The sequence below is a fragment of the Platalea leucorodia genome, assembly GCF_965183815.1.
Source record: "Platalea leucorodia genome assembly, chromosome: 7".
Classification (NCBI taxonomy): domain Eukaryota; kingdom Metazoa; phylum Chordata; class Aves; order Pelecaniformes; family Threskiornithidae; genus Platalea; species Platalea leucorodia.
This window is the reverse complement of record NC_138829.1, coordinates 33,670,302-33,692,684: the sequence shown is the minus strand read 5'-3', so window position 1 is coordinate 33,692,684 and position 22,383 is coordinate 33,670,302. Positions and strand designations below refer to the sequence as shown.

At 33.7% G+C, this 22,383-nt stretch overlaps 1 protein-coding gene across 1 annotated transcript in view; it reads right to left on the bottom strand.

Moving 5' to 3' along the window:
• The window catches only part of NOVA1 (NOVA alternative splicing regulator 1), a 157,795-nt gene that overhangs the window by 22,002 nt on the left and 113,410 nt on the right, over positions 1-22,383 (bottom strand). Inside the window, exons 3-4 of the mRNA XM_082317347.1 lie at positions 17,778-17,944; positions 7,179-7,250 (exon numbers count right to left, since the gene is read on the bottom strand). Of these exons, the coding sequence (XP_082173473.1) occupies positions 7,179-7,250; positions 17,778-17,944 (239 nt within the window). The remainder of the gene's footprint in view (positions 1-7,178; positions 7,251-17,777; positions 17,945-22,383) is intronic.

Genomic DNA, 22,383 nt, shown 5'->3' with positions numbered 1-22,383 from the left:
CATGTAATATCTTGTTAAAAGTTGTTTTCTTACAAAAAAAAAGAAACTAGTTTGTCCCTTTGTTTTCTCATATTTTTTTCAAGCTTTACTTTTATGTGCACTTTTTTTCCCCCTTTTATTTTTTTCTCCTGATTTTTATCTAGGGGGGGGGAAAGAACCAAAAAATCTAACAACGAGGCAGAGCTCAAAACATGAGGAGAAATTGATTTATTTAACCCATTTATCCATTTTAATAGAAAAGGAATAGTAATACTGTCCATCACACTGAAAAAGTGTATCTTTTTGAAGAGGGGATGAAATAGGAAGCTAACGGACACTAATTCTTTTCAAGCATAAAATCAAAATAAATACATGAACATGGAATCACGTTATTACTTACAGAACTGCAACTGGCAGATCATTCATAACATCTTACGAATGATATGCCAGTAGTATTTAGAGACTTAGCAGTGAGAAGCTACATCTTTCTCCATGTCTCATGAATGCTCCTGACAACATATTCCCTACATTTAAGAAAGGAACAATAAATAGTGAACCCTAAAATTGCTGTGTGGTGGGAGAGAAGAGAAGAAAGGAAACAAGTAAATCAATATAAAGGAATATGAACACGAATAATTACCTACATAGTTGTCCAAATGGGAAAAATTGAAACAGACAATAAGAAAGAGTAAAAAAATCCAAACCAATTTGCATGTAAGATTTTTTAAAATTGTTATTTAAAAATCTTAATAGTATCTAAAAAAACATTTTAAGGAGATAATGTGAAAAAACCCACTGAGCTCAAATACTGCAAAATATTGGGAAAAAGTGGTCAAAGAACAATAGAAATACAATAAAAGTAATATATTAATCTGAGAACCAGAACAAAATGTCTACAGTTAGTCTATGGAGTATAGGTTAATTCTGCTTAGAGTTTAGCCATGAAACGAAGCATTTCAGCTGAAAAGCAGCAGGAAAGGGTACCTCTGAAGCACTGGTACCTCTACTGGAGTCCTCTCACTTGAACAGGGGAATAATTCTCCCTAGCCCTTTCTAGATACGTTATCTCAAACATTATTTATTATGTGCTGTTCACAGTGTGCCATAGGCAACTTGTAATCAAAAAAGGAACTCTGTCTTATTAAATTGAAACAAAAAGGTCACCTTATACAGATAAGAATTTACAATTGATAAAATTATCTACAAATGTGAAATGCAAGGGTTTTCTCACAGTAGAAAGAGAAGTGTTTTTCTGACTAATGTAGGCACTTTCATTTAACCTTGTTACAACACAAAATGTTCAATGGGCAGTCAAAATTATTACTGGGTAAGTCTATGATAGCAATAGCAAGACCCAAACAGAAAAGAACTCTGAATGTGAAGCTGAATAACTATTAAAACTGAAGATGAAAGTCGTCCCTGAGACTTAACCAAAAAGATATGCTATATTGAGAAGTTATGCGAAGAATTTTTCTGTAGGTGGCAAAAGTATACCTTCCAGAAAAAGCCAGCAAAATACAGGGCCTATTTCATCAACAATATTCCCCTAAACATCATGATAAGGTTCTTACAGTTATATAATTCTGAACACCACTGACACACCAAACCTGATTTCCTTCTTATGCATCTACTTGTGAATAAAAAAATGGTTTGATGCCATATTTAGAAGAATATTTGTTTAATATATTAATAATTTATTATATTTGTGGTCTTCATGTATTTATAATTTTAGAATCTGGTGTACTAAATTCTTTAGTGATGGGTCCATATTAGATGTCTATTAGATGAAGTCTTTTTCAAATGGCATATTACTTTTGTGTGTGAACTCGGGTATCGTCTTCTGGATGTAAATAAAATCGTTGTATTTATCAATGACCAATCTAACAGGTTGAAAAAAGGTCAAATTTTTATCTCACAGAGAACTACCATGACAAATATTCTGAACAATCAAATTAAAGTAATAACAGTTTTTTAATTCTACAGCACCTTTTATCAGAATGCTAAATAACATCATATTGACTTTGCTTTTAAATACACGATGCTAAGATCTGGAAAGATCAAGTGATACATCCAGCACCAGTCAATCTGTGACAGACCAAAAAAGAAAACAGATTTTCTCAATACCACTGGAAGGAATTACATTAAAATTAGGGAATTAAAATTAGATGAATACTGCAGTTAAAATATCAGAGATAGAATATCTTAAATAAGCCTCACATCAAGTTGTCAACGGCAAATAGAGATAGTATCTCGATGGCCTAATGATGGCTATCTAGTATCCTGGGATCATCATTAAAACTCACTATTTGCATTTCAAGATTAATCTACTGATAAAAACTTCATCATTTGAAGTTGGATATTATACTTTCGTTCCTATTTCTTCTTCCACCTCCCACAACAAATTATGTATTAAATATAAGTGATGTAAGATCATCAACCTTTTAAAAGCTGTCAGTACGTTTTACAGCCAGCCTCTATTTTCAGATTCTACCTCTCTATCAGGAATGAAAAGATTATACTTCTGCAAGTCATTTTACAGACAGGGATAAGACTGTTCTTTAAAGTCAGAAAGAGGGAGACCATCTACATCAATCATTACAATTTAGAGATATCAATTAATCCCCCAGTCTCTCGTTATATATGTACTATTATATCCCATTGCGAGCTATAGATTTTGCATAAAACAAAGAGATAATATAAGCCAAAAGTACAAATGCCTAATACCAAGATTGTAACAGCCACACACTTGTGCTGTACCTGCTGGGTACAGGCAGTACCAAGAATATTGGCTCTGTCCCATCATGTAAAAAGGTTGAAAAGTATTATTTATTACAGATATTGCAGCAACTGGATGACGTAGATATGCTCCAAAAAACTGTAAACCTTGAGGACTAAATGGACAAATCCTACACTTATCTGCACTCCACAAAATATATATTACACTGTATTAAATGATAAAATAAGAATTTCAGGTGCAACAACAAAGAAGCAAAATAGAAGGTATAATTTTAAAAAATGTAAATGCCATGGGAAAAAATAATGCATTTAAAAAAGTAAAAATAAAAGAAGGTTTATATAGAAAACTAATGACACAAAGTTTGTGATGATAAATCCTATTATATTACTGAGCTTAAGCCTACCTAAATTATAAGGGAAGGAGAAAGGACTCCTATCCGTCACTCTCCTGACTCTCTTGTAAGTGGGAATGTGTGTTTTGGCCTTTTATTCTCTGACAGCCACTAGTAAAGGTCAGCAGAGGTATCAATCTTATGGAAAAAGGGAGGACTGGAGAAGGAAACACGCAAGGGTTTGCAACTGCAGTTTTAGGTGTACTTCAAGTAGACAGAGGAGAAAGACAAAGCTTAGGTTTATATCACTCGTGTTTCTCCCTCTAAAATAATAGTAACATCAGTAAAGCAGGCAGATGAAAAAAATAATCTTGTAAACAAAAGAAAATATGTAAACAGTTTAATTATAGAAATTCTTGTCTATCTAGTGTCACTTAAGTGTTAAAATAAGTATTAAAACTTGTACCTTTACAAGGTACTACAGAGGAAAAGCAAGCATGTTTTATATGATGTTTATGGTGTTATTCATCACTTTTGAGATGAAATTCCCACTTGAAGTGTACTGTGGAAAAGTAAAATTGATTTCCTCCTTCTGGTAAATAAAAGTAAAGCTATATTCTGCCAGCTCCAGGGGCGTCAGCAGAACAGTTTTACCACTGTAGCTGTATGTCTGTCAGTGTTCTGTTATAAACAAAGCTGCCAAAGTTCATGAGGGGGTAACACAGAAGCTCTCAGTCTAAAAGTACAGAAAGACTGAGTTCTCTTCAGTGATAGGCAGACAGGAAGGAAAAAAAAAAAGTTATTTGAAATGTCCCTAATTCTATTGCCTCTGGTTCTTTCTTCCTTGGGAAGTTAGCAGTGTATGGATTTTTAATGTGAACAAAGGCCCAAGGAAGTTCTATTGAAAAAATAAACAAGACATTTATAACAATAATATTGACAGATGTATATCTTCCTGGAACAAAGAACTAAAGGAAAAACCACTTACAACACAGAGGTTTCTGTTCCATCCGTGGCAATTCAGTATAACAAACACATGACAGTTCTGAAGGAACTGTTTTCTTCCACTATATAAGACATTTTAGAGATTATCCTCTTCTTGAGAATCATAAAACAAGTAGTTTCATGAACATTGGATTTTTCAAAAAACAACAGTTCAACAAAAGCCGAAAATGCCGTACAAAGGAGTTATGATCTCATCTGAATGGGGGCAAAGTGAGTCATTAAAAGGAAGACATAATACAAGCCAGATTTCCTGCCCAGCTTCCTCTGACCTCTGTTGGCAGAACTATTTTCCTCTTGCAGTAAAAACCATGCCTCGAAATTGTTCTTCTCACTATGCAAGCTCTGTCAGGAGAACACAACCAACATGCTCGTGCAGCGGGAAGGATCACATCATCAAGTATGCTCATCAACACATATCCTTGATGGTTCTCTAATTGCAATGACTTATGGGGAGTCCTCCAACTCAGTTTAAAAATCTCACTCCAACAGCAACCCAGAATTAAGCATAAACCTTGCTTAATCACCTTACTAATCTTTAATAAAAAATATCGTCTTGTCACAAGTAAAATATAGAAAATTGAATGACCTTAACCCTGATGTGCTACTATATCCACACAACAGGGTATGCTGTGAATTTGTCTTCCACCTTAACACTAAATTTCCTGCCCTCCATCCAGTTAAATAAGCTCCTTCCTGTTATTCTAATATAACATCTTGTGAGGAAACCTGTACCTGAATGGTTATTTTTTATTGTGACAGTAATCTCAAACCTGTCAGTAGTCATGTAAGTGCCCAATAGGAGGGTATTAGAGAACAACAACAAATGTTTGTTTTGATATATGGCTGTGTTCTCTAATACCCTCCTATTGGGCACTTACATGACTACTGACAGGTTTGAGATTACTGTGTTGGAACCTATTTTTGTGTGACAGCCGCAGTGCAGATACTTGTCGATATACTGGTGCTGAATGCTAATCACTACTACAGTCTGGGAACAATTGCCAGCTACGTCACTTATCACTAGAATGAACAGAAAGGCCTTAATTGCCTTATCATGTGCTTTGTGCTTCCTGCTGGAATGGCTAGAAACCACTAGGAAATACTAGGAGGGATAAAGTAGTTATAAACCAGTAGGAATTTCAAGGGTTAATGATAAAAGCAGTTCCAAAAGTCACTTAAGGAACTCATTACTCTTCTTCATATATACAATTTTAATGCTATTCAAAAGAGATCTTGATTGTTTGTATGAAAACTGACTTGAACACAGGTTATGAAAAAAATACATTTAAAGATATAATGTAGGATATAGGTGGGACACAAAGCAAACATTTCCATTAGTTTGGATATTTAGCTATATCACTTGACAATATTCTCATAGAACAACTTTCTATAAAAATAAGTATTTTTAGCTACTAAAAAGTCATTTAAAGTTTATACACTACACTATAATTTTAATAATTCAAAATTCATAGAACAGATGCAAAGTAGGTACTTCTCTGTGCTAACTAAACAGCATGCTCAAATAGTATTTCCTGTAAATAAAAGCACCTCTTCCTTTTTTTTTCCAAAGAATGATCATCAGGGTGTACTCATAATTTATATTTAAAAAAAAGTGGGAAAGACGACCCAGAAATGAAAAATAGTAAGAACACTTTTAAAAAGATCTGAGCGCTCAACATTTTCAAAACCTTGTAATTAAAATACACAAAATTCTAAAATTAAGAGAGAGAATAAATGCTGAACAGAGTGTTCATGAAATATCCCTAGCTGCTGGCAAAAATATTCTCTTTGTCATTTAATGATGATGAAGCCAAATAACTGTTGCTGGAATGGAAGCAGGCTGATGAAGAAGGCTTTCAAATTGAAGCGAGGGATATCACAATTTATATTTTTTCTTAGTAGTTCTTCTATCTGTACAATTTCTCTCTAAATTTCATTAGTTTTTGTATTAGATGTCCCTTTCAACAGATAGTCATGTGTTGATCAAAAATGTGATACATTGCTTTAATATGCCTGCGTCCTGCTGTATGTTAAATTGTTTGTTCATACAGCCAGCAAGTTCTAAGTAGTTCACCAAATATCAGAGGATCAGTAATTAATAACAATGTTAACTTCCAGGGGAGATTAGCTTGTTGTGAAGAAAACTTTTCTGGTATTTGATCTAATTTGTGCAAGATCTGACAGAAACAATCAGCTAACTTAAATAAACGGATTGTGTGTTAAAAACTTTTAGCACATACTGAATACTTACATTATTTGAACACAAAGTACATTAAGTTTAACAGTACATTAAAAAGTGAATAAGGTATTTATTAAGCATTAATCAGTTCTAAAAAGCATGGTATGAAATAACTTTAACAATTTTCATACGGAAGGCAAAAAGATACACAGTATGATGATTTGTGGACATAATGAACTGGACATGTTTTTTCCAGTTAAAATAGAAATAAATGAGTGTAATTAAAATACTGCTAAAAGCACAGTTTATGCATTTAAAAATAAGACATGAATTAAACTTACTTAGATGTGTTTAGCATTTTTTAGAGAGACTTAATTTTACTTCGTTCTTCATCAATAAATTTTCATTTCAGATCTATTTTTTTATTATATACACTATTTAAATAATGCCCCTATGTTACTGTCCACAAACACATTTCAAAATTCTTAAAGTAAATAAACAAATAAATAGTCTGTTTGCAATTCCTAGGTTGATATCCAGTTAATTAAGCATTGGTTTAGGGGTAATTCCATTATAATTTATAAATGATCCAGGAAGTAAATACGTGTGTGCATATATACATAAACATACATATACCAAGAGTTACTCTGTCTACAAACACACCAGCATGTATCCTTGCTATTTATTAATAAAATCAAATTTTAAAAAGACTATTGTACAAGGTATTTTGCTTTCATCAGAGATTTAAAAAAGACAACAAAACAAATTAAAAGAAGAAAAATGTTTTCCATTCAATTTACCAATTTCTAACAAGAGTTAGATATCTATGGTTATGGGTGTATATATGTGAATGAACGAATAAATCCTTAACCCACCATATCTTTTTCTCCAGTTTGCAAGCTGTCACCCGTGAAAAGTATGGTGTAGATGGTAGGATGATACTGTACCTGATTGGCTCTGGAGGTGGTCATGGGATCAGATGGAGAGGACTTGGTGGTAGTTGGGGAAGATGGCAATGTCTGGGAACAAAGCAGTTCAGGAGCAAATCAACCTTTACAAGCCTTAGACTGAACAGTTAAAAAAATAAATAAACCAACAAAAGTAACATAACTAGAAAATTAAAATAAATAAAAAATGCCTAAGACAAAATCTTTCTCCTACTCATTGGAACTTAATGGAATTTAAAGTCAATTGGATAAATAATGCATGTAAATATGCATGCTTATGCATGTAAAAACAAATTCATGACTTGAAATCAAGATGGTGAACTCACATAAATACTCAAAAATATGCTGACCACATGAGGAATATATTCTTTCCTCTCTCCTCCTCTTGGGGAAAACGAAGACTATAGTAAACACAAATTCCAGCAAGTTCAATGAGCACACTAGAAACAGTTCTCAGTCTACAAACAAACAGGGCCAACGTCTGAAAGAAGTTAGAGACGTTTACTTTGGCACCTTATAATGCACCATTCTATAGCACGGACTATAGCCAGCAAACTGTGTTCCATATCTTACAATTACACTGAAGCTACTGAGTTTTTAGCAATATACTAACCGCTAAAATATTTATTGATCCTTTTTAATCAAGAGGCAGGTGAAAAAATGTAAACATCAATCTCATGATGGATGAACATGCAACTAATATCTTCACAACAAATTACTACAATATATTTATGATCAGTCTTAAAAATGTTCATTTAGTTGAGCAAAGGTTAATAACTTATCATCAGGCCTGTGTTCAAAATAAACACAAAAAAGAATTAAGAGTCATATTTATTGATCATGTTTTCTAAATAATATACATACGCTTAACATTAATTCTTGAACATATCAAAAAAACACTGCTCTGTTTAAAATTTTCATATACACATTTCTCTTTTTAAAGTATTAGATCCTGACAGAATAACTCTTCTTTTCTTTTTATAAATGTAATGAAAATGTAAAATTCCAATTTTCAAAACGTAACATACAATACTTATTCAAAGCATGTTTTTTGACATCTTTGTAATATATAAAAAATATAAAATATCCAAAATTACACTACTTTTACTTTAAGAAATAAGATGTTAAAATGCTATACAATGTGATTTATCATATGGTCATATAATTACTAACCAAAACTATTTAGAAATAAATGAAGCAAAATTTCACACTTTCAGCAGTTCTGTTACTTACAATCATTGACAGTCCCTCATAAAATAGGTATACATACTTTTGCACTAAAACTCTTAATGCATATGAGAAAGCTGGGACACTGCGAATGCATAAAGTTGTGTATTAGCAAAATATGGGCTTGTACATATGCACACACAAATATTTTAGCTGTATGTTAAGCAATATGAAGATCCATTTTTTCATAGTTGGTACATAAACAAGCAGCCAAAACAGGGAAAAAAAAAATCTTAAGAAACAGATCCTTATTTTTTCTTTCCAACTTGTAACTCATGTTATAAAACAATACAAACAAAAATAAAACATATACAGCTTAAGCATCAACTGGGACTCTTTCAAGAGGCTTAAGTAAAAAATACTACCATGTATAGGGCATTATAAAAAATATGTAGCTTGGCAAAATGTTATTGGTCAGCAGATCCAATACATTGTGAAAATCAAGACAATTATAAAGGATTCTCCCATGTCTTTCTGTACAGAACATGGGTTCATTCACGAGGGGCTAGAATTATTTAGAAAAAGAAATGTCAGATTCCACGATAGTACAGGGCCAAACCTATTTCATTATAGAATTATACTTCTGCTTTTAGTGGGATGATGCAGTATCTTTCTTACCAAAGTCTGAAATTGCAATGAACTGATTTTCATCATTTAAGCTTAAACTAATGGGAAACACCCCCCCCCGCCCAAAACCCCAACCAAACAGAATGGAAGACTGCAACTTATCCCAATAGGTTTTCTTTATTATAGTGATATATTAAACTCTCATCCTGAACTAAAAAAAAATAGTAATAAAAAAATGTTACTATTCTCCAGCAAAACTCTGAAAGTATATTGTGACTAAAGTATTTCAGACATCTGATAGTTTGTGTGATCAACACCACTGCTAACTAGGGCATACTGTATTATATATTGTTTTGGTATACTAGGCTAATTAATAAAAGGAAAAATAGTTTGTTCTTCACAGCTGTTACTAAATCTAACTAGTGGATTTATAAGAAAATATGTAGAACACTTCAACACTGAATAATGACCTAATCACTGATACCACAAGTAATTTAAGAAACTGAAAGCATCTCAGTTTTCAATTAATATCAGTCTTCCTAGAGTTCAGAAATGTATGGCTGTGATGAAAAAGGAGTGACGATACTCAGTTCAGGTGACTGTTGAACTACAACATCTATTAAGTAGAAGCATTTCACTATTCCATTTTAGCAAAAGCTTGTTTAAAATACAATGGAAAAAAGATAAAAACATTTAAAAGCAAAACAACTCTATCAACAAACAAGAATCAAGAACAGGCATACATGTTTTTTTCCAAATATACACACCAATGACAAAATACTGAAAATAGCAATAAGGTTTTTTGTTTTGTATTTTTTCTTCGTATATCTGGTCGTTTGTGTTTGAGGCTTAATCTCTCTTACTTTGTTTACTGACATAACTGCTTTTATTTTTTATATATCTATAGATATATATAAAAAAGTATATATATGTATTCATATATAAAAGAACTGGCAGCACTTTGTAAAAATTCATCCCTTTTCATGTTTCTGTATAATTCTGGAGACACATTAATTTATGGAAACACACCTATTTATTTCTTCAGTATTAAACTAACACAAAGTAATTTCTCAAAAAATAAAAAAAAAAGAAATACAGGCATTTAGATTTTGTATTGAATTTCCACTGGCTGATAAGTAATTTATTGATACACTCTCAATTGCTTTGCAAGAACTTTTAGGCAAAATTACTTCTTAAAGAAAGTTGGACAAAGCTCAATAATTCTGATTTATTACGCAGCATAGAATAATTTTTTTTTTAAAATTTGGCAAGTGTTTTGCATTAGGCAAGCACTCGAATTTAGTAGTGATTAGGCTTCTGGGAATGAGATGTATAAAGTGATTAGAAATCATAAGATGAATTTACATTACAGAGCTTCAATTTTTGAGACTCAAACATGCGTACTATAATTGAAACTTTCCTGAAATTGCAGGTTGACTGCTGGCAAGGTTATAGAAAAAAGCCAGTCAGAATTTCTACCACACACCACTTCTAAGACGTGGGTTTTTTTAAGCTATATCTTCAATAGTATAGTCCAAGCCATGGTGAAATTGGTCTTCTCTGTTTTCTCAAATATTGTTTCCTTTCCTCTTACTTATAAGACAATGAATGGAAGACTGTATTTACAGGTAAGAGAATGCTGTTTGGTTTTAATTTAAGCTTCTAGAACAGATGTTTGAGAAAACAGATTTTAAGTAATAAAAAAAGAGCTTAATTTTAGAAATAAAATTCTGTTTGAGCCATATGTGAGTTGTAATATTTTCTGAAAGTCCAAGAAAATACTTCTTCCTTGTGTTGCCCACAAGAATTGATTATACTGTGAGAGACTGCTCTCAGGCTGCACAACATACTAAAGGGTGCAGAAAGATGATCAAAGCATCACACTTCCATGCTTCATATTTTTGAGTAACAGAGCGAAGATATAGCTGTATCACGGCAATATAGGATACATATTCTCCATCTGCACAGTGTTCCAAAAGGTCTCTGAGCCCTCTTTCAATGACTTCATGAATTGCCTGATACAGAGCTATGTATAAATGACAAAAGTCACCCCCTTATATATATACTAAAAAACCTGCAATACTTACACCCTAGATAATAAATACTGTACTGAGACAAGTAACTTAATTCTCAGTACCTATTAGTATATTTATATATAGAAGACTAGAAAGAAAAGGCAGAAAATGAAATACCATTTGAAAACAGGGTTAGAGACATGAAAGCATATAAAGAACAACATTTAAATGTGAAGATGAAACTGCATTTACAGCTTACCAATTTCTAGTTTCTCACTACAGGGCTTGCCAAACAAAGGAAATCTTGGTAATAACATTACCCTCATTAAATTACTATTAATACTAAGCTAATACTGAGTTTCAGTCCTGCATATATTAATATTGGTGCTTTTAAATCACTGAAATTATTGTGATGACAAAACTAATTTGCTTAAGACAATATTTTAATGCACTTTAAGAAAAGGTGGTATCTTTTTTGAATTGTATTAAATAGTTGAATACCTTCTGCAGCTAAAATGAGAAAGAGAGCACTGCAAGGCCCCATGGTGCTGAACAACATAAAAGACTAACTTACTAGACTTTCAACAGTATCAGAAACAAGCCTTTCTAAACAGACCACTTGCTTTGCTAAATATATTGAGTCTTCTTTTCATGTGCTGTGAACTCCTTTAATCTGCAACTTTGGCAAATGATTCTCCTCTCAGTGATGACTGTATAAATACGTAACACATTTCAAAAATAAAATTTGGAAAAAGAAATAATCAAGGATTAATAATTAATTTACAATCCAGATTGTAAAAAGGCTACTTTGATGATTTCAGTGATCTAATTTTACTTGCTACCTTTTCTCTTCTGTAAAGAACAAATAAAATACATTCTGATGATATTTCATCCACTTTGCATTTGGTTTTGCTTTTGTGTAAAAGAAGAAACAGGGCATAGGACAAGACAAAAAGACTAAGAAAGCTAGCATATACAGATGGAACGGTTATTTATAGGTGTTTATAGAGGTAATTTATCTGCATTTATGAACTCCTGGGACTTGTCTTTGAAAAAGGAAAAATGTGGGGTAAGTATGATGGAAAAGAAAGATCATCTCATGTTCTGCCTGGGGACAAGAAGGGGTAAGGAGCTTAAAGCAACCAGCAGGCACCATTTGGATCATCAGAGCAACTCTGGATTGAGGGAATGATTTAGGATGAAGATTACAGTAAATGGACAAAGAAGAATCAGGACTTTCTCTTTCCTCAAAACTTGTCACAGTAACACAGAACTACTAAAAGATCTGATGCTGTTATATAGAAATACCAGAAAACTCAAGTAAGTAACCAGACACAGGCATCAAAACGCATAAGAAGATATGGGTCCAAGATTCGTGTTAAAAAAAACAGAGTCCTAGAAGGAAAGAAAATGTCACCTTTTGATTCTAGGCTACTTTGGGATTTGGAAAAATACCACCAAAACTACAACGCCATCAGAAGGCGTGAGATAACTTCAGAATTTTCTTAAGAATCAGAACACTGCTGAAAATTTCTGCAATGTTGAATGCTGCTGTTCATCCCCCAAGAAAATCGTCTATTCACATTCCACTTTTGAAGCACATACAATGAAGAGTTAATCATCAGCTACAGCGTTAATTGTGTTCATAAAACCCGGGTTCGCATCCATATTGAGATTATATCCAACACTGACGAAATGAAACAGAAAATTAGAACAGTGATCTGGCAAGAATTAAGTCAAGGGCGCATGAGGGACAGCATGTAGTATACATATTTTTATGGAATGCTAAACTTTTGCCATGGGATCTAATGTATAGGACTGTTTCTCTAGTAAAAAATGGCATTTTTTTTTCCTCACAACTTGGAAACACACCTGTATATCTTATTATTCATTGAAGAATAGTAACCAGTATGATTCTTCACCTATGTTCAAAAGTGAGAAAAGTTTATGAGAAATTGTTGACTAGATGAAGAGACACCATGCTTTCCAAAACTAATTATTATTATTTACCTCAAATGAAAAATGTAGAGTTATTTTCTCATATTCTGGAGTTTAGTAAGGTTCATTGAGGTGACAGACTGTTGCCTTAAATGGACAATAAAAAGAAGGAAGCCTCATTAGAAGGGATGAAGGCATTTTAAGAAACTAATGAAGGTTTCTTAAGGAAGGAAGGACTTGGGGGTATTGGTGGATGAAAAACTGAGTATGAGGCGGCAATGTGCACTAGCAGCCCAGAAAGCCAATCATATCCTGGGCTGCATCAAAAGAAGTGTGGCTAGGAGGTCTAGAGGTGATTCTCCCCCTCTACTCTGTTCTCGTGAGACCCCACCTGGAGTACTGCGCCCAGCTCTGATGCCCCCAGCATAAAACAGACATGGAGCTGCTCAAGCGGGTCCAAAGGAGGGCCATGAAGATGATCAGGGGGCTAGATCACCTCCTCTATGAGGACAGGCTGAGAGAGCTGGGGTTGTTTAGCCTGGAGAAGAGAAGGCTCAAGGGAGACCTTAGTGGTCTTCCAGTACTTAAAGGGGGCCTACAGGAAAGATGGGGAGGGACTCTTTTATCAGGGAGTATAGCAATAGGATGAGGAATAACGGTTTTAAACTGAAAGAGGTAGATTTAGATTAGATATTAGGGAGAAATTCTTTACTGTCAGGGTGGTGAGACACTGGAAGAGGCTGCCCAGAGAAATTGTGGATGCCCCCTCCCTGGAAGGATTCAAGACCAGGCTGGATCGGGCTTTGAGCAACCTGATCTAGTGGAAGGTGTCTCTGTCCATAGCAGGGGGGTTGGAACTAGATGATCTTTAAGGTCCCATCCAACCCAAACCATTCTATGATTCTATGAACTCTACCAAGTCTTTATAGTCTGAAGAACTCATATCGTGTATTTAAAAAAAAAAAAAAAAAAAAATTCTCCATTTAAGCCAACATTTTCAGATCTATATTCTTAAAGTCAGGTTCTATTTAAGCACTTAAAAGTAAAGTTTTTTATTTAAAAATTATGGACATTTCTTTTCTTTTTTTTTTTTTGTTGATCAGCATTTCTGAAGTAAAAGTAGTCATTTTCACTAGAAGAATGTGAATTTACAAATCTGAGTTCAGACATTCATTTTGCAGATTTTGAATACAATGTCTGGGACCATGATTAATGAACAGAGGTTAAAGACTCATGAGAGGTTAATTAGGTACTGAAAAAACTGAAATGAAACTGGATCCAATGAAACCATTAACTGGAAGTTCTATATGTGAAAGTTTTACTCTAGATTTTCAAGGAAGAAGTTCTAAAACCTTTGTCCACACTTCAATAGCCAAACATTTCATAGAATCAAAGAATGATTCAGGTTGGAAGGCATCTCTGAAGGCCCAACAGTGCAAACTCCTGCTTAAAGCAGTTAGCTATAAGATCACACATCTTTCCTTCCATATAATGCACAGTTCTGCAATGGTCATATCTGATTCCATGTGCTTCCTGGACGGGCTGCTACAATATCTGCTACCCATAAAACAACTGAAAGCTGGCAGGGAAATTCAACTAGTGTACAAGGAAGCAGCAACAGTTTCTGAAGAAGGTGATGTGATAAGACCACATTATGCAGCCTTTTCCATTGTTCACAGGAGCTGCTGTTAATTTAGAGGTTAAATTTAAAGCTTTATATGCTAATTACAAAGCCAAAACTGTTCAGGTTCCTGATCACTTTATGAAAACTGTATTCTGTTCCGATGGGTTACAATATGGTCTGAAAGAATTGGTGTGACACTTCAACTAATAGAGAAAAAAGACGTTAGATGCTCATAGCAGTTTCTAGGAAGTAAAAGAGCACAGGAATCAGTTTGTTATTGTGGAATGATACCTGGGAACAGCAGATGGCTGACATCTATGAAGAGATTGCCTATGTTATGTAGAGATAAAAGACGGAAACATTTGTCAATTAAATATCTATCAGACCTGCTTGGAGGAGAGAACTACCTGGTATCTACTGATAAATCCATAGGATTAGGAAAGATGGAAAAATTCAGTGGAGAACGCTCAAAAGGAACCAGACAGACCTGTTTGCAAATCTTCTGAAGCTGAAAAAGCTGAAGTTAGAGAGACCAGAATGTTTGGATAATGACTTCCATTAGTAAGGAGAAATGCCAGGCCAGACTCAGCCTCCATGCATACCCATGCGTTTCCTGAAGACAGAAAGCGCTGAAACTCAGGCAGCCAGCAAAGGGTTTACCTACTGACTTTATTCATTGAAACTGTAGCCAGAAGATATTTCCTTTCTTAGCTCGCTTTTCTGAGGCGAGTGTCAGTAAAGCAGCCCCAGACAAAGAAATGACAATAAAGAAATGAGAGCTGCATGCTCATATAGACATGGGTGGCACTGCAAAGCTTCAACTACAGGTATCTTCATTCATGGGGAGAAAACTACCTTTGCTTTTTGGTAGAAACAGCTAGAAAAACAACAGAAATATCTTCAAAATTCATAATGAAGGTAAAATTTATTATTTCATATCAACTCTTGATTTCAAATGCTAAGTCTACTTTCTTCAATCTGCAACGTAATACTTTGGGTGGCAAAGTTCTTGGGTAATACTCTAAGAAAGGAAGAACCATGTAAAAGTTTGTGTAAAAGAAGAAATTGTAATTCATAAGGCCTATTTTTTGCCAAGTTCAAAATGACTTTTGTTATATATTATCCTGATCATTTTAATAAAATTGTGACCTGTCTGCCATTAAAAAAAAAATAGCAACACTGAGTTCCAGATCACGATTACCTGTTATAGAATATTATCCTTTTAATTTCTTAAATAGAGGTATTATATCTTTCATTAAGATACAGGATATTCTGACATGGGAGGATAGATTACTTCACTGCAAACTCTATCTAAGAACAAAGCTAACAATTTCACTTCTTCGTAAAAATAATGAATTTTAGATTTATTGAGTCAATATTTATAGTGTATTAATTTATCATGAATAGATGTTGCTTCATTAAAAGTGAGGTTAAACAATTCATTGTGGTTAAAACTGGTCATCATATGCGCATGCATATCTCCAAATATTTGCAGTCATATTACTGTGCACCTGTATGTATACAGGTAATATATTTAAATTTTAAGATGTAGAGCCAGTCAATAAATCACAGTCTTATAAGTAATACATTGTATTTAGTCTATGTCTTAACTTCACTAGTTAAGTGAAGCAGCCCTGTGCGCTAACCCATCTCCCCAGAATGCAATTTAACATTCCAAACATGGAACTGTGTTTAAAAAAACCCAACAAATCCCAAACCAACCAACCAAACTAAAAAGAAAAAAAAAACAACAAAACAAAAAAACCTCAACAATTTCACAAATAAGTTTTCCGGAGAAGTATTGTGGACGAGCTATATCAACTTCAGATACAAGAGAGAAAGTACTTAGGCATGTCACTAAACAGCTCTGTAATCTAGTTTCTCAGGATTTTACTGACTTACCCCAAAATTAGCTTCATTTCATTGCAAAGGGGAAAAACACTTTTCATTGTAATAGAGAACACTCATTTCCCATTGGGTTAAGAAGTACTGGCATAAAATCTAACATTTTATGAGCAGAAAAGCCATTCAAAATACAGATCTCCTCAGCTTTTTCTCTCTATCTCAGGCATAATAATTTTCATGTCTAATAATTGAGAAACTAATGCTATAAAATTGGGGCTTTTCTTTTTAGTATTTTCTTATAAATTATCTAGAGTATTTTTTGTGTAAAAGTATTGCATATACAGAAAAAATTAATATAGTAGTAAAAATTAGAAATCATATACAATGGCTTATGCACAGTTTCATCCATCTAAAGCAGTCTGATTGTTCCAAACTCATCCTGTTTAAACATATCTTCACACAAGCATGCTGTGTATGTCACTATGTACAAAGTAAAGTAATTGCATACAGTTACCAAATTACTTTATGGGACACTGAAGCTTGCTAGTGTAGAAGGACGAAACAATCTTTTCCAATATAGGACAGGTGAGAAACTAAAATCTATCCTATATAGGATAGAGAGACAAGACAAAATTTTACTAATGTTCACCCATTTCTTCATCTTATTCAATACAATGGAAAATAATTTTAAATCCTGAATGACACATATTTCGCATTCTCCTTACAGGGCAATTTTTTTTTTTTTTAAATTAACATTGTTCTGGAAAAGGTAACGAACTAAAGAGTACTAGACCAATAATACCTTGCAAATATATTTTGCATTGCCCATAGATTTTGAAAGAAGTCAGTGCAAAACAGGCAAAAAGATGCCAAAAATAACACAAAATGGAATTGTAGATAACATCCCAAGTAAATTATCTTAATATTTTCAAGTTCTTACAGGTAAGATTTAAAAGTATCTAATATAGGGTCTAAAAAAACAATTAACATCTTTGTTTTTATTTCTTATACATAAAAGTAGGAAGCGTTCAGTTAATCTGTCATTTTTAGTAATGCTAAAGATTTACAAAGAAGTTCATTGTTTAAGATTAAAATTCGGCGATCTTTAACTAAAACCTAGAAGTGTATTATCACCTTATACAGCAAAGAAAAGTTTATAAAAGAAACACATTAGAGTGTGGCATTGAAACTTATAAAATACTGTCTAAAAGAACTGCTGAGAAATATGGAACACATAAGTATAAGGAAAAAGATGACCAACAAATTACTAAAGGGTAAAATAACATTTTCTTAAAGAACATGTTATGTTGACCCCTTGCAGCCTTAAAGTTTTAAGGCTTCTAAGTAGCTGCTGTGACTCTCTATTCCCAACCAAAAACTCACTTGTTTGATGCGGTCTGGATTAACAGTGGTCTGAGGCTGTAGAATGCTGACAGGTTCTGTCTTGGCCACATTTTGAGGCATTTCTCGAATCTTCTCTGCAATGAAGCCATGAACTGCATTTAGTGCTTCAACTGTTCCCTGGATCAGACACACCCGCTCTGTAGTACCTGCAGATACCAAAAGTTGATCTGAATAAAGTGGATTCTTCAAGATCCCACAAACTGCTTCAATTATGGCATAAAGACAGCACTCAAAAGCAACCTTGCAAAATCAACTAGCAATACCTCCATAAACATACAAACGAAAGATTTTCAAAAGATAACATACTGATGATCTGAAGATGTTTTAAACAACTCCTGTTTGTATAGATCCTACAAACACATAATCCTCAAGCCAATCTGGATAATATAAGTTAGAAGAAAAAAAAAATAAAAGCCATTAGGTTTTGTTGGAAATATTAGCAAATACAATAAGTGTGTGCAGAATACATATCTTTTAAATTATTTTGGCTTAGTTCTAGATTATTCTAAAATATTGTACAACTTTTAGGTAACACAAGGTTGAACATAATAGCCATATTATAGAGGCACTTGGAATAAGCATTTGTAATGAACACCTGAACTGCAAATACCTTCATTTAGTGTAGACATTATTAGATCATTTCTTTAAACAGCTGCAAGTTGTTATGACAAGACCCTTCAAGGCCAACTGATCTTATGTATTTGAATATGCACTTTGTCTTTTATAACCTTCCTACCTTACAACATCCCTGCAATAACTCCAATTATTTACTGAATACATGGAGTTTAAGCTGTCTTTAATATGATTTAGCAGTTGGAAATTACAAAAGCTTGTAAGAAATAAGTAGTCATTACCCCACAAATTACATTTCAAGGACTTCTGTTCAGAGTTATGCTGAATATCGTTCATGCAGGATATCTCAACTCCACATGACTACCTTCTAAGCATCCATGTTTTAAGGTCATGGGAAAATACTATACACTTATCAAATAGGTCTGATAGGTGAAATACGTATTTATTCTATGTGTAAGAATATTAGGCCTTTGGTGGCAATGAAGCAGAGGAGGGGACACTTTCCCACAGTACTCATTTGTAAAGATAGGAGAGATGCCTAAGAAAAACAGTCCTTGAATATATTCCTCATTCCCAAACTCTGCAGCAAAGTGTAACCCTCTTTTTCTTGTCACTTCAGTTTTGCCTGGTTTTCAGTTCTAACCATTCTATTCTGCTCTGTATCATTTAGCTTAATTCTCTCCAGGCTGAAGAGCATTCTTTTTCTTGTATTGGCTGTCACTCCCTCTCCCTTATATCACCATTACTTACGCTCACCTTTAATTTCATTGACTCTTATAATGACTTGCCTGTCCCTGTAGCCTGAAGAAAGACAGTCTGATGTGCCATGTTCATCTCGTCTTTTGTACACTACCTCATAGAATTTGCAATTCTATACAGATTAGCAACAAACATTAAATAACTATATAGCTTTAGTTATAATTCTCTAGAAAGGCTTAGGCAAAGCCTACATTGCCACATAACCCTTTTCCAAACTGAAATTGTGCTGTTTGTGTTACAAACAGTTGGTCTCTTCTCCCAAGTAACAAGCGATAGGATGAGAGGAAACGGCCTCAAGTTAAGCCAGGGAAGGTTTAGGCTGGATATTAGGAAAAATTTCTTCACTGACAGGGTAATCAGGCACTGGAACAGGCTGCTCAGGGAAGTGGTTGAGTCTCCATCCCTGGAAGTATTTAAAGGATGTGTAGATGTGGTGCTTAGGGACATGGTTTAGTGGTGGACTTGGTAGTGCTAGGTTAATGGTTGGACTTGATGATCTTAAAGGTCTTTTCCAACCTAAACGATTCTATGAAAAACCACACCAGTCTTTATTTCTTTGATTTCTTAATTAAAAACACCTACGGGATGGCCAACGATGGATGCAGAATTGTGGAAAAATACTTCATTTATTTTTTGTGACTAGGGTGGTCTTAGGTGACTTTGTATGGCTTTACTGTATAGCAAAAAAGCTTTTTTTTTTACATACTGGGTTACAGCTTGAAACATCCTCACTAGACAAAGAATATAAAAAACCCAGTATCGATCCTAAGGATACAAGTATAACACTGCACTGAAACAATCCACATTCTGTATTCCACATATCACCTACTTATTTAAGTTCCACAAAATCAGTTTTGTCTTGAAAAACAGGATCTAACAGGAGTTGGAAAAATGAAACTTAAAAGGGAGTATTGTAGTTTCCAGTTTTGTTCTGCAGAAATCACAAAACAAGACAACCTAGATGTCCAAGTAAAATTGCTTTGAAATTTCATGTAGTACATACTTCCACAAACACGTTCCGTACGTTTCCAAGATACTCAAGTGAATGATTTTTCATCACCATGTTTTTACCTTTAAATACCAGTAGAACAGTTCTACTAACAGAAGAAAATTATAACATGAACTATCACAATATTAGTGTATTCCTGAAAACATAATAATACTGCCATGCAAAGATATGCCAGATACATATCTCTATTCAATGCCAGTGCACGTTTTGCTTCAAGATGAGAAGGGAGGAAGAAAAGCAACAAATTTGAGCCATAGAATTACCACAAAAATAAACATAATTTTTGTCATTGACATTTTCCTAGTACATATTATTGACATGATCACATGTGAATCTTTTCTGATGAACAATTCATTCACTCTACGTAAATAAATGAAAATTACAATGTAACGATGTGGTAAATACTAACAAGTTTGCAATGATTTCTGAAGTTCACAACACGTTAGTTGGCCTCGTTATCATTGTACAATCTGCACAGAATCACAGGCAATACACAGATTAGAGAAATGTACCAGGGAGGTAAGTAACCTCCTCCTTATAATTCCCTTCCTATCACCTTTATGTCTTTAGTAATACCTACTGTTATCAATTCATCTTAAGATACGCTCCTTACAATACTGCAACATAGTCTTTAACAGAGAATAGTACAGTAACCTTAGTCATCTGCAAGAAAAAATTGTTTTTTATTAGTAAATGCTTCTTGTCTCTTTCTGTGGTTGATCTCTAAAGATTAAATATTTCATTACCTAAAGATGAAACAGCACACTAAGAGCCCTGCCTGCTCATTAACTTAACGTATTTGTGTACACTTAAAATCTTTCAAAGACTTTTTTCTTAAGAATCAGTATCAGGCAATACTGAAATTCAACTTCATGGAAGAAGCTCTACAGCAAAACTGACAGAATGAGAAACAAACATTTTTTTTCTCGATTAAAATATGTTATTGAAAAATAATTACAATAAGATTAAAACACGTCAATCAGTATTTCAAAAGCTGTCAGGTTAATAATCCTTGAGATAAAATATAAAGTCAAAATGATTACACTCTTAACAGCAAGTCATACAAGTATCACAATCAAATGCATATTTGTCAAGAGCAAGATTTTTACAACATTTATGTGACCTGTTACAGTGTCTTTTCAACAAATCAACTTCAAAATAGAGCTAATTTTTTTCCAAAACACTTCATCAAAACAGGGAGTTTAAATGACATAAGTGGAAGTCACCACAGAAAATGAAACTTGGTTCCTAGACAAAGCTTTCTTAATGCTTTTTCTTCCTACTTGGCTTCCTCCCCCTTGTGCAAACAACTCCTGTGGTTTCTGTGTAAAGCAATCCAGCTCTAAGAAAATGCTCTGGGGAGTCTTTATGCCGCAGTATTAATTGTCTCCTAAATGATGAGATGTGATGTGGATTGATCAATGCAGCTAATGCAAGCGTTCTCTAGGTCAGCAGACAACACACTGAAACAAAACACAGATCAGGTTACGTCCAAGCTACCCGAGCCTAATACGGAAAGCACTTAACAGGGATGACTACTGTCAAAACATTTGAATGGAAAACAGTCGATGCTAAATAGGAATTTCATTAGACTTGACACTAAGTGACTAAAGGGTATTCTACAATCTGTGTTATTTTAGAAGGTGCAATATAATAAAGATATGCTTTATGTCATACTACGGACCCAACACACTACATTTTAGTATGTATAAACCAGAATGCAGTAAATGGAAATCACTGTTCCATGAAGAAATACAATTGTACAAGAGCATATTTCACATAGAGTAAGATACAGTTTTAAAGTGCATCACAATAGTAGCACGTTTTCTTTGAGGGCTACGTCAACAACAAAAAAAAGTCAAGTAAAAAAAAAAAAAGTGTGGAGAAATTGTATACATGTACAGTTGGGAATTGCTTTAATCTTCTGAAGTGATGTTGTTGTATTCCTTCACACAACTCTAATACCTTTTCACTCAGATAACAGAGTACAATAATTTACGAGAGTCACAAAAAAAGAAAACTGCCATCTATATGACCAACCTGTATAACAAAAATAAGCCTATGAATCACTGAAGTTGGTGAAATTTCTGTCATTTTAAAAGCTTTTAGGCTCCATTAGTGTCTAAAGTAAACTGTCAGATTATTTACCATTTTCAGTTGTTTAACAGTTGCATCCACCCCTTTTTTCACATTTCTGTGAACAAAAGCTCAGATATCTATATGCATATTTTTTCTCATATGATT